Here is a 13,579-nt window from a genome sequence, read left to right on the forward strand (position 1 = left end):
GTTTTTATATACTTGCATGCTGTACATTCCAACTACCCTAATATGCTTAAAAAACCCTTAAATAATTACATCTTGTTTAAGTAAGTCCCTATTTCCTAATGCAAACTTAATTATATGCCTTCTAGAGAAGAGGTCAAACTTAATTTGTTTATACAAAAAGTCAAACTTAAATTTCAATTATCTGCCTTTTTAAATTAAACTTCCATGCTAAACACGGTGATAAGAAAATTGGTATTGTTTAGAGCATTTTGGTTTTCCCTAGGAGTAGACTTTGACAGAGTAAATGGAATAATAAATATAAAACTTGTCAAACTTAGTTATAAATAAGTGTAACACATTTCCATACTCACAACCAACTTAAGAACATGAAGGTCCTTCAACTTTCTGTGCTTTCATTCCTTATTGTGATATTGTCATTGAATGGGGCAACTTTAGCTCATCCTTATGGAGATTTCCTTCATTGCCTTTCTCTTCGTATATCAAACTCTTCTACTATTTCTAAAGTTATTTACACCCAAAATAATCCCTCGTATTCATCAGTTTTGAATGCTTCTATTCATAATACTAGGTTCGCTACACCCACCACCCCTAAACCCTATGCCATTATTACACCACTCAAAACATCCCATGTCCAATCAACAATTTATTGTTCCAAAAACCATGGCTTCCAACTTAGGATTCGAAGTGGTGGTCATGATGTTGAGGGTGTTTCTTATGTTTCTCAAGTTCCATTTGTCGTCCTTGATTTGGTCAACTTTCGAGATGTTAAAGTTGACACAAAAAATGAAGTTGCCTGGGTTCAATCTGGTGCAACTACAGGTGAATTATATTATGGGATTGCTTCGAAGACACAGACGCTCGGCTTTCCTGCTGGTATTTGCCACACTATAGGCATTGGTGGGCATTTAAGTGGGGGTGGATTCGGCATATTGGGCCGTAAATATGGTCTTGCTGCTGATCATGTAATTGATGTTAAATTGGTTGATGCTAATGGAAGGGTTCTTCATCGAAAATCCATGGGTGAAGAATTGTTTTGGGCTATCCGAGGAGGTGGAGGAAATACCTTTGGAGTTGTTCTTGCTTGGAAAGTAAAGTTAGTCCCTGTTCCACCTGTTGTAACTGTGTTTACAGTTAACAAGAACTTGGAACAAAATGCAACCAAAATCTTCCATCGATGGCAATACATTGCTCACAAGTTACCCAATGAGTTATTTACGGCTGTTTGGGTAATGAAGGTGAATTCCAGTCAAGTAGGGAAGAAAACAGTTCAAGCTGGTTTTAGGGGCATGTTTCTTGGTGGGGTTCATGAGTTGATTCCATTGATCCAACACGAGTTTCCAGAGCTAGGACTTGCCAAAGAGAATTGTACCCAAATGAGTTGGGTTCAATCTATTCTTTACTTTGGAGGACTTCCAATTCAACCCGTGAATATTTTGCTTAATAGAAGTGCTCTTCCAGTATCAAGCCTCAAAGCCAAAACGGACTTCGTCAGGGAACCGATGTCTGAAACTGGAATCGAAGGGTTCATGAACATGTTTCTTGAGGAAGAAGCTGACTTTGCTATAACGATGATAGAGGCTTTCGGAGGCAGAATGGATGAAATCCGGGAAAATGAATTACCTTACCCACATAGAGCAGGCATCTTGTTCGAATCCACTTACATTGTCCAATGGACAAATGAAGCAGAAGCGGGAAGGTACATAAGCTGGATCCGAAGACTCTACAGTTATATGGCCAGTTATGCTTCGAAATCTCCGAGAGAAGCATATTATAATTACAAGGATCTAGATCTTGGAACTAACAACATTGTTGGTTACACAAGTTACGAACAAGCTAGCGTTTGGGGTCTTAAATATTTCAAGAATAACTTTAAAAGATTGGTGCAGATAAAGACCAAGGTTGATCCAATGAATTTCTTTAGAAACGAGCAAAGTACCCCTCCTCTTTGATCTCCATGAAAGAAGAAAGGTCGTCAGGGTTGAAGATTTGAGTTTTTTTCTTAAACATGAAATAATATTTGGGTGAAAAGTAACACTATATTGAAAAATAATTTGTTTCTTTGTCACTATATATGTCATGATGAATAATTTAGTGCACAATGTATTAATTAAATTATAAATTTGTCTTTATTCTAAAATAGTTTTTGTGCGATGAATGTATTTGAAAGGTCCCTGCATTATAGGGATTGAATCACATGGCTTGTCATTTTAATTTTTTTATTTAATAAAAATTACAATAAAAAAGGATCTGAATAAGGTAATAGGTATGGGGTGTACCTCGCATTTTCAGACCCTTTCAGGCACTTATCGTTACCCCTGTCACAACACGAGGACTTTAGAAACATAATACCCCCAATAGGCGATGACATCGTGACGAGGAGGTTTTCGATGTCACGACAACGGATGACATCGTGGTGAGATGATTCGGGACACTGTGACATGGCGACGTGTTCCCACATAAATCAGGTTTCTTTTCCCAGTCAAACTCTGGTTATCCTCGAAATATTTTAATAAGATATTCACACTCATTTCAACATATAAAAGGGTTTTAGTAACCCTAGAATTTCAACATATCTTCATCACATTAAGATTAAGAGAGTTTAACGGAATTTCGTGTTTTAGCTAGAGAACTTTTTTTTTTTGAGATTCAAAGTTTTCTGTTATGATTATCTCCATCTTGTGCTCTTCGTTATTTCCTTATTAAGTAAAACCTACTTTGCCTGTGATTTTTTATCCTCTTCATAGGGGGTTTTCCATGTAAATATTTGTGTGCCCAATTTTCTTTCTCTTTTTTGTTGCGTATCGATCCACAACAAACTGGTATTAGAGCTTGGCTTGTTTTACACAATCAATTCATTCAGGGATGTCAATGAGATATGATATCGAGAAGTTCAATAGCATCACAAGCTTCAGTTTATGGCAAGTCTGAATAACAATTATTTTGATTCAGTACGGCCTGAAGAAGGTCATTGCAGGGAAAAAGCCCACAAATATGAATCAGTCAGAATGGGATAAGCTTGATAAGAAGACTTTGTCAACAATTCAGTTGTGCCTCACAAATAATGTATTGCAGGAAGTGTTTATAGAGAAAATTGCAACAACCTTATGGAGTAAGTTAAAAACCCTATACATGACAAAGTTTTTGGCAAATCGATTGGTGTTGAAACGACACCTCTACACGTTTCGTATAGCCGAAGATGAGTACCTTAAGGGTCACATGAGTCAATTTGTTACTCTCTTGAATAATCTTAAAAACATCGAGGTTAATATAGCTGATGAAGATCAGACTATGTTATTATTGTGCTCTTTGCCACCTTCGTATAAGTTTTTCAAGGAGACCTTGATTTATAGTAGAGATAAACTCTCGTTCAAGGAAGCGAAGCGAAACTTGTTGACCAAAGGCAGACTTGACAATGAGTTTAGTTCGGATAGCGAGTCAAATGAGCAAGCCTTGGTTTTTGGTTGCAAGAAGCAAGAAAACATCAAAGTTGAGGAATCGAGACAAAACATGTGGCTACTGCAAGAAGTTAAGTCACATTAAGACAAAGTGTTATAAGTTGTAGAAAATCAAATACTAGTTCATTGTATGCATGACTTTTTAAGATGCATGATTCTGATGGGTACATAAATATAATATATATATATGACATGCATATATTTTTACAATCATGAAAAAGAGAAAGAAAGAAGTTAATGAAATTTTAAGCAATGCAAGGAAATAATGTTTCAGTTGGTGCCTTAAGCCAAAAACACAAGTTTGTTCGATGATTTGAAATCCAAAAAACCATGTCTATTTTGTAAACTTCCATACATGAAAAGTTATGACTTTTCAAAAGGCACTTATGTACTTATTGGTACAGTATATATAGTTGTTTGGTTGGAGTTGAATTAATTTAATTCATTCCATCCAATTTCTTAGTGAAATTTTTAGTACAACATTATTCTTTCTTTTTAATGATATTCAATTTGATATATGATATTATTTATTTATTTAAATAATGATATTAGTGACCAACATTTGGATAATATTGATGAGACATCATTTTCATTGTTAAAAATCAAAGTTTGTAGATGATCATATAATATAAATAAATTTAGTTGTTGTTTTTATTAAGTAACCTTAAGCTAAACGAGTTTTATATATGATTGCACATTTTTTATTCTATATCATACAGTTTGGACTAGAAGTGATTTTGACTAGAAATTAATTAAGTTATATGCATATGTATGGTTAATTTTTCTAATCAATGTAGAATAGTGGAAAAATTGGCTTATATAATAATATCATTATTCTGTTATGAAATCTTCTAGTGAGAATATATAACGTGATAATCATATATTTAAAATCGAGATTATATTGTGCATATTTATAATGGTGCATATGGTTTTTTATACATGGCTTGGATATGATCCATAATCTCACGATTCTATAAAATTTGAGATGTAGTAAATTTTGAAATTCACTTTGGAAGTCATGAATAAAAAATATTATGAGTATGAAATAACAATATGAATGCTATTTGACCCATTTACGCGATGAACATGATTTTGATCATAGTCAGAAAATAATTGATAATGCCCATGGTGAATAAATGTATGATTTTATAGTTAATTGGACAATTGATGGTCTTTTAATATGACTGTATATGTTACACCCTTGTATATATAAGGTGTGTTGAGAAAAATAATGTTATTTGACATGAATGAAAAAAAAATTAAATTCATGTACTGATTTTGAAAATAAGCTATGACAAATAGCAAATATATTGTCCAGTTTCACCAAGAGATTTAAGGCCTCTTTACAACAATTTACTTGGTGAAAAATACATGATTTATGGTTTCATATATTTGATTATTGTGAAATTAATTTCTTGAATATTAATAAATAAATGAAGTAGCCAAATATGATAAGAAAAGATAAAGTGATCACTATTGTAACGCCCCAATTTTCGGGAATTTTGTGAATGTTGGCATAGGTTTAATTATGTTAGTGGGCCTCTAGAAGGCCCAAGCTTAAGATAGAACCCGGCAATTTTAGTTAATTTTTGTTCCATAAGAAAAAAAGGGGTGAAATTATGAAATAGAACCTATGTGAAAATGTTTGAAAATGCTATAGGCTAAATTGAAGTGGCCAAAAAAATAGGAGTGCAAAATAGGAGGATTTGCATGACAAACCTCCCATTTTACATGAAGTGGCCAGCCATCATGTTGTTGTAGACAATATGAGCACTTGATATCCATAATTCATGGTACAAATTGATAATGGGTTAGGTAAATGTTCCATGTTAATGGATTAGGTAAATATTCCATGATAATGGGTTAGGTACATGTTCTATGATAATGGTTTAGGTAAATGTTCCATGATGGGCATTTCATGTCTTTTGTATTAAAAAATTAAATGGATGAAATATGAAATTTTATTGGGGTGAAAAGAACAAAGTTTTGTCCATCTTTGTTCATCATAGCCTAAAGTTAGAGAAGAGAAAGGAGAGGAGAAAGCTCTTGAATGTTCGGTCACTTGGGGAAGAAAATTGAAGGTAAGTTCATGGGAGTTTGCTTCTATCTTGATGTTCATGAGTTCTTCTTGATTCTACCTTAACTCTTGAAGCATATTTTGGTTTTTAGTTGTGTTGTGAGCATTTAGTCATGAATTAAAATGAAGGAAATGGTTGTTGTTTCATGTTCTTTTGATGAAAAATGGAAGATAGGTGAAGTTGATCCAAACAAATGAGCATGCATGTGCCTTAGATGCTAAGGGGAAAAATCGGCTAACATGTTGTGCTTTAAAATGATGAAATGGAGATTATACTTAAGTAAAATCATAGAAATGTGATGATTGATTGGTGATATACATGTTTAAATAACAAGCATGCAAATTAGGTGTGAAAGAGTGATTTGGTAATAAATCTGCTTGGGACAGCAGCAGTAACGTGGTTTTGGAAAATCACCATAAATTGTGGGAGATGAGTTAGAAGCTGTATAAATTATGTAATTAAAGCTTAATGAGTCTAGTTTCAAATGGAATAAACGAGAACATATTTTGAATTCTGTACAATGAGAAATTTGATTCGTAATGAAGAGTGGTCAGATTAGTCAAACAGTGAAACATGGGAAACTTTAAGAAAACTCTGGTATTGATTGGCCATACCAAAAATTCTGAAAATTTCATGGATAGAAGATATATGAGTCTATTTTCAGGAAAAATTAACGGCACTTGATTTGGAGTTTCGTAGCTCCAGTTATAAATGATTTAGTGACTGTTGCTTAGGAAGACAGCTTGCAGTGAAATTATGATTATGTGGTAAACATTGACAAAAATTTGTTAATGAGTTGCTTATTGATTTCTTATAAGCTTACTATGATCTGTAGGTGTGGTTGGCCGAATATTGTAAGGGGTTAATACGTAGTTCGTATTTGAATAGTTAGATTAACGTGTTAGTAATCCAATTGTAGGCAGTTCGTGTGTGGATCTCGTCAGCATATCATCGCAAACAGGTGTGTAACTAACACCCTTTTTCTTAGTCTGGATCAACGAAAGTCGAAAAGCCGAAATACTGAAAACCAGTATTTTGTAGATTTGCGAGTGTGCGAATGCTCGTGAGGTAAATCGATTAATGTTTTTGGTAAGCTGCAAAATTTGGACTGCAAAGTGCATGATTTCTGTGCCCTCGATATTTTTGGGCTTAATGGGCAAAATTTGGAATGATGGGCTAACGTGATTCTGTTAGTACGTGAAAAGTAGGAATATGCATGAAAAACCCTAAAATAGATAAATTACTGAAATACCTTTAAAAGTGGAAAATTTACAATTTTACCCCTAGTAGATAAATTACCGAAATACTCCTAGGGTTAAATTGACCTAAATGCATGTTTGACTGTTGTTATTTACCGCATGCCATGTTGTTATTATCCGATGCATGGGATTGGGATATTGATGGAGGAAGTACTGAAAGTGGCTTGTCCACGTACTGAAGGCTTTGCCTCAATTTACTGTTAACTGAGCAGCAAGGCTGCAACTGTGGAGTGTTGGGCTGGGTGGGTTGAGCTATTCCCCACATGGAGTGTAGGGCTGGTACGGGTGGAGTGTAGTGGTTGGTGGGTTGAGTAGTCTCCCCAAATGGGCTTGCATATGTTATTGATGTTGCATGTATTTTGAAATGGGCCTATGGGCCATACTGTTATCTGAATAAGGGGCTAAAGCCCAGTTTATTGTAATCTGAAAAGGGCTCTGGTCCAGTATTACTGTTACCTGAATGGACTTAGGCCCCATAGGCTTGAGCTGACTTGGGCTTTGAATGAGTTTTCCTTACACACTGAGTTTCCCCAAACTCACCCTTTTATTTGCATCCACGCAGGAAATCCCCAACCATAGTGGGCTTGGAGCTGTGAGGGAATTCGGAGTGGCCACCCGTTCTGAAAGTTTGATTTTCTTCTGGTGAACTGGACATCCTTTTAATTACATTTGAGGTTTTGGGCTTTTAAATGTAAAAAGGCCTCTTATTTATTTTTGATGGTTTTTATATGTTTTATTAAGATAGGTAATATTTATATTTAACTGTTGAAATTGGATAGCTTTAGGGCGCGTTTTCAAAAACAGTAATTGATTTCAAAATAACACAAAAACAAGCAAAGCTTCCGCAATGAAGATATTTTCCAAAATTAATCACTTTTCCTAAAAAGGACTTAATCGAATCGATTTCCTAGAAATATACATGACGTTAAGGTATGGCAATGGCGGTTTGCATGTCTAGGATTGGATCCGAAGGGAGTTTGGTACTTAAGCAGTCCGATGGACTCACCTCCTCTTTTCCGGTTTCCTACCTGGTGAACAGCTTCCATTCACTTTAACCTATAATGAAATCATCTTTTAAAACACTCAGTAAGTTTTCTTTTTGGATCGGAAATGTTTTGAATGCTTCGATGTGGCATGTCGGATCCGACCATAACGTCTGGGCCGGGTTTGGGGTGCTACAACTATAATTTGACAACAGTAAAAATGATATCCTTGATAGCATTCTTTTGCGAAAGAATGAGTAATTGAACATGGTGGGGATGTTGGTCTTGTAAATTTTCAAGACATAAGTAAATATAAAGTTTCACCATGTGATATGGATAATTAACATAATTATGTTGAAATTTTGGAAATTGAGAGATAAGGTACAAGCTTATAATATTTGAGTCGCCAATGATGGAAACTCAACTCAATGTTTGGTATAATGTCAAGTCTTGATTCAATAAGACAAAGTACATCATCAGTACGTGGCTGTTAGCACTATAAAAAATATATATTATATCATTTCAAGGGAAAAGTGCTAGGCATCTATAATGATAAAGGGAAGGATGAGTATTATACTATTAATAGACCCATAGCATAAATATGTTAGAGTGTTATAATTATGAGAATACTCTTGATGGGATCTACCTATATGAGTGGAAATGTGACTGCTTATAGGAGCTCAAGCACTTGACTCTGATAACACTTACAAAAAGAGGTTATAGACACATGGCTATAATAATGTCTCTGGATACTATGCATTGGCTGGTGTTGAAATCATTGTGTAAAATGCATTTGGTTAATCAAATGGAATAGTTGATTCAAAGCATAGTCTACCATGCAATTTCAATTAACTTTAACATGTTTTCAGTAAGTGAAGGTTCAACTGTAAGACACATTCACTTATTCAATTGATTTCTAAAATTATCAAAATCTAGAATATTTTGAAAATAGAGGAGATTGTTGGAACATTTTTAAATTATATAGTGTTCCAATAAGTGACAAATGAAAAGTGATAAATTACCCAAAGTTTTGTCAATTAATTAACAATAAAAGGTCATAATTATTCGAGTAGATATATATTGAATAATTATGTTTATGGCTAAAGATATGACTATCCATTTGGGGTAGTTATATCCCTATGAAAAGACATGAGACCTCCTATAAATAAGAGTGAAATTTCATTTGTAGGACACACCAGAAAACACATCAAAAAGTTTTTTTTTCTATTCTCCCACCGTCTTTTATTTTTCTTGATTGTTCTATAAAGAATTGTTACAGGAATTCTTTATAAAACTTGATATTCTTGTTATGCTTCACTCAATGCTCAGTGGAATGTTTCCATTAGTACAAAACGCCGACAGTTATTGGGCTTTATTGAATCCTCGAAGTTTATTTGCCAATAATTCTTTTACACACCTTAATATAGGTGAAAGCGAATAACACCTTAAAAAAGTGACATTGATACACGCATTGAAATATTCATTAACTTCTCATAAATTTAATTTTATCCTCACGCTCTAATACCACAAATTAACAATAAAATCTGAAAGAATACATTCCCCACTAATCAGAAAAGAGAAAACCCAACCTGGAGATTGTGAAACATGCTTCAGAAAAATACATACCAACATAAGATTGTTTAGCCAACAACAAAAATCTCAAAACTCTTTTAAACAAATTCTTTGCCTAAAGCATAATTATTCTAAAATAGTTTTTGTGCTATGATTCGACATTTAATTTTTTTATTTAATAAAAATATCAATCTTAAATAAGGTAGTAGGTAGCTAAGTGATTTTATTTTATTAAAAATATTATATTTGAAATAAATTATTTTTTAAATAAAATAAGATATTTAAAATACCATATTTTACTTTTATCTAAAAAAATTTAAAATAATATATTAAAAATAAATAAAATTTTTAAAATTAAAATTCACTTTTATCAAACCACATAATCATATTTAATAATTAAGTTTTACTAATTTAACATACAACTTTATTTTTATATAAATATAGTATTAAAATTAATTCATTTCATTTTATAAAACAACATATAATTTTTTCAAACCGATTCAACTAACTTTAGTTGAGAAAACTAGTCTAATCGAATCAGCTTTAATTCGATCGATTTAATTGATTTTTTCGATTAATTAACTTTGAATTGGGGCTATATAGTTATATATCTCTTATATATATATATTATAAAATATAAATATTTTTTAAAATAATATAAATGAAATCAATTTTTTTAATCAGTTCAATTTTAAGATTCAAAATCAATAACAGATGGAATTAAATAACTAAATCAAAGTCAAAAGGGATGAACCCACTGCACCATCTACATGGGAATCGAAAAAACCAAATGGATGAATTAAATTGCTGTTCCCTAAAGTCAGAGTTTGAATCCTAAAGAGCTGTCTTGAAGAGGGATTGTATTATTTACCATTCCAGGTATGGGGGGCTTAGACTTTTGTCCCTAATCTATCGTTTTAAACCAACATATTTTAATTTCCTTTTTCAAAAATAAAAGATATGACTAAATGATAAAGGGGTAAAAGAAGAGGTTGTTAAAGTTGAAATATACTAAAATTCGATTCGTTTAGAAAAAAATTGAATTTATTTTTAAACTTCAAGTTAATCGAATCAAGTTATTTAAATTATTTGAGTCAACTCGAATAAGTAATTCGAGTTTCGAGTTCGAAACGAGTTGAATTTTACAATTCGAATAATAGATTGATGTAAATACCCTTTTAGCCTCTACTAAGTTTGAAAATGAACAAATTAGTCCCTCTCTCAACAAAAATTACAAAAAAAAATCAAAAATCCAAAATCCAAATATTTATAAAAATTCCAAAAATTTTATTTTTTAAAAAATTATAAAAATCTAAAAAAATGTATAAAGAAAGTTAAAAAAATAAAAGAAATTTTTTCTAGAATAATAATTTTGAGGACCTACATAAGTTACTTAATGATTCAAGTTTATCATACTAAAATATTTTTTTATTATTTTGCTTTGATTTTTAAATGTATATAGTTTCAAATTTATGTGCTCTAACATGTAATTAGTTATATTGTAACAAGATTTTAATTTGACTTGTTTAATTTTTTTAATTTAACTCGAACAATTTCACTCAATTTGACTCGAATCGACTCGAAAAAATTCTAAATAGAGTTAGGGTGACAAAATAGGACTTATCAACTCAATTAATTCGAAATTTTTTAACTTGATTCAATCGAACACTCACCCTTAAATTCTTATGTGAGAAAGTATACTTCAACAATATCAATGATTAGTTAATTGAATCGTTGATAGTGTGATAAATACTTTTATTTTTTATTTTTCACATTGCCCCTATTAAATAGTTATATATATGCAACATAGTATTTCAAAATTAGCGAAATTACTAGAAAAAAGATTATTTACATTAAGAGGAATTCAATCTAGAATATAAAGCTACCCAAATCAACCGTTATTTTGATATAATAGTTTGAGGTAATATTTACACACATTAAATTTGAAAAAGTTTGAGGGACTAAAATAAAAATAATTTAATTTAGAGTTATTAATGATGTAATTTACCCTTTTAATAAAAGAAAAATTGTTTATAGTCTAATAGTTATCTTAGATTTAGCTAAACAAAATTTGATTCAATTTAAAAAGATGCAAAAACATGTTTTTTTAGCAAATATACTGCAGAAATAATTAAAATATGAAAAGAATAAAAGAAATTATAAATATAAAACATCTCAAACATAACTATAAATAAGGTAACTAAGTGTAACACAATGCCATGCTCACAACTGGCTCAAGAACATGAAGTTCCTTCAATTTTCTGTGCTTCCATTTCTTATGGTGATATTGTCAGTGAGTGGGGCAAATTTAACTCATCATCCTCATCGGGATTTCCTTCGTTGCCTTTCTCTTCGTATAGAAAACTCTTGTACCATTACTTACACGCACAATAATCCCTCATATCCATCAGTTTTGAATGCTTCTATTCAGAATACTAGGTTCTCCACACCAACTACCCCTAAACCATATGCCATTATTACACCACGCAAAACATCCGATGTCCAATCAACAATTTTTTGTTCCAAAAACCATGGCTTCCAACTTAGGATTCGAAGTGGTGGTCATGATGTTGAGGGTGTTTCTTATGTTTCTCAAGTTCCATTTGTCGTCCTTGATTTGGTCAACTTTCGAGATGTTAAAGTTGACACAAAAAATGAAGTTGCCTGGGTTCAATCTGGTGCAACTACAGGTGAATTATATTACGGGATTGCTGCAAAGACACAAACGCTCGGCTTTCCCGCTGGTATTTGCCACACTATAGGCATTGGTGGGCATTTAAGTGGGGGTGGATTTGGCATATTGGGCCGCAAATATGGTCTTGCTGCTGATCATATAATTGATGCTAAAATGGTTGATGCTAATGGAAGGGTTCTTCATCGAAAATCCATGGGTGAAGATCTGTTTTGGGCTATCCGAGGAGGTGGAGGAAATACCTTTGGAGTTGTTCTTGCTTGGAAAATAAAGTTAGTCCCTGTTCCACCTGTTGTAACTGTGTTTACAGTTAACAAGAACTTGGAACAAAATGCAACCAAAATCTTCCATCGATGGCAACAAATTGCTCACAAGTTACCCAATGATTTATTTACGACTGTTTGGGTAATGAAAGTGAATTCCAGTCAAGTAGGGAAGAAAACAGTTGAAGCTTCTTTTAAAGGCCTGTTTCTTGGTAGGATTGATGAGTTGATTCCATTGATCCAATACGCGTTTCCAGAGCTAGGACTTGCCAGAGAGAATTGTACCCAAATGAGTTGGGTTCAATCTGTTCTTTACTTTGGAGCACTTCCAATTGAACCTGTGGAGATTTTGCTTAATAGAAGTGCTCTTCCAAGATTAAGTCTCAAAGCCAAAACGGACTACATCAGGGAACCGATGTCCGAAGCTGGATTCGAAGGGTTCATGAACATGTTTCTTGAGGAAGGAACTGACTTGGCTATAACGATGATGGAGGCTTTCGGAGGCAAAATGGATGAAATCCGGGAAAATGAAATACCTTTCCCACATAGATCAGGCGTCTTGTTCGAATCTGTTTACATTGTACAATGGATAAATGAAGAAGATGCAGGACTGTGCATAAATTGGATGCGAAGACTTTACAATTATATGTCCAGTTATGCTTCGAAATCTCTGAGAGAAGCATATTATAATTACAAGGATCTAGATCTTGGAATTAACAACGTTAATGGTTACACAAGTTACGAACAAGCCAGCGTTTGGGGTCTTAAATATTTCAAGAACAACTTCAAAAGATTGGTGCGAGTAAAGACCATGATTGATCCAACGAATTTCTTTAGTAATGAGCAAAGTATCCCTCCTCTTTTGTCTCCATGAAAGAAGAAAGGTCGTCAGGGTTGAAGATTTTAGAGTTTTTTTGTCTTAAATATGAAATAATATTTGGATGAAAAGTAATATTATATTGTAATACAAAGACTTTCTTTGTTACTATATATGCCGTGATCAATAATTTAGTGCATAATGTATTAATTAAATCATAAATTTATTTTTATTCTAAAATATTTTTTTTAAGGTGAATCTACTTATAAGGTCCGATATTATATCATATGGTTTTTTATTTTAATATAAAAATTTTAATAAAAAAAATGTTGAATAAGATAGTAAATACCATTCAAAAATTAAAAATAATATTACATTCACCATCCGCTTTTATCAAAATTAAGAGATAAATAAAAATTTTAAAATTAAAATTCACTTTTATCAAACCACATAATTATAT

At 32.4% G+C, this 13,579-nt stretch overlaps 2 protein-coding genes across 2 annotated transcripts; both read left to right on the plus strand.

The window, feature by feature from the left end:
• The first annotated feature begins 339 nt into the window (after window positions 1-339).
• LOC107938753 (berberine bridge enzyme-like 18) lies at window positions 340-2,137 on the plus strand. Its single transcript, XM_016871987.2, has one exon. The coding sequence runs from the start codon at window positions 366-368 to the stop codon at window positions 1,947-1,949; it is 1,584 nt and encodes a 527-aa protein (XP_016727476.1). The 5' UTR covers window positions 340-365; the 3' UTR covers window positions 1,950-2,137.
• Window positions 2,138-11,558: 9,421 nt separating this feature from the next.
• On the plus strand, window positions 11,559-13,290 carry LOC107938754 (berberine bridge enzyme-like 18). Its single transcript, XM_016871989.2, has one exon. It carries the CDS (start codon window positions 11,590-11,592, stop codon window positions 13,174-13,176), a length of 1,587 nt encoding a protein of 528 aa, XP_016727478.1. The 5' UTR covers window positions 11,559-11,589; the 3' UTR covers window positions 13,177-13,290.
• Window positions 13,291-13,579: the final 289 nt, after the last annotated feature.

This window comes from Gossypium hirsutum, chromosome A04 (assembly GCF_007990345.1).
Source record: "Gossypium hirsutum isolate 1008001.06 chromosome A04, Gossypium_hirsutum_v2.1, whole genome shotgun sequence".
In the NCBI taxonomy this organism is placed as follows: domain Eukaryota; kingdom Viridiplantae; phylum Streptophyta; class Magnoliopsida; order Malvales; family Malvaceae; genus Gossypium; species Gossypium hirsutum.

Coding starts and splice junctions, on each gene's coding strand:
- LOC107938754 (XM_016871989.2), top strand. CDS start 11,590: ATGAAGTTCCTTCAATTTTCTGTGCTTCCATTTCTTATGGTGATATTG.
- LOC107938753 (XM_016871987.2), top strand. CDS start 366: ATGAAGGTCCTTCAACTTTCTGTGCTTTCATTCCTTATTGTGATATTG.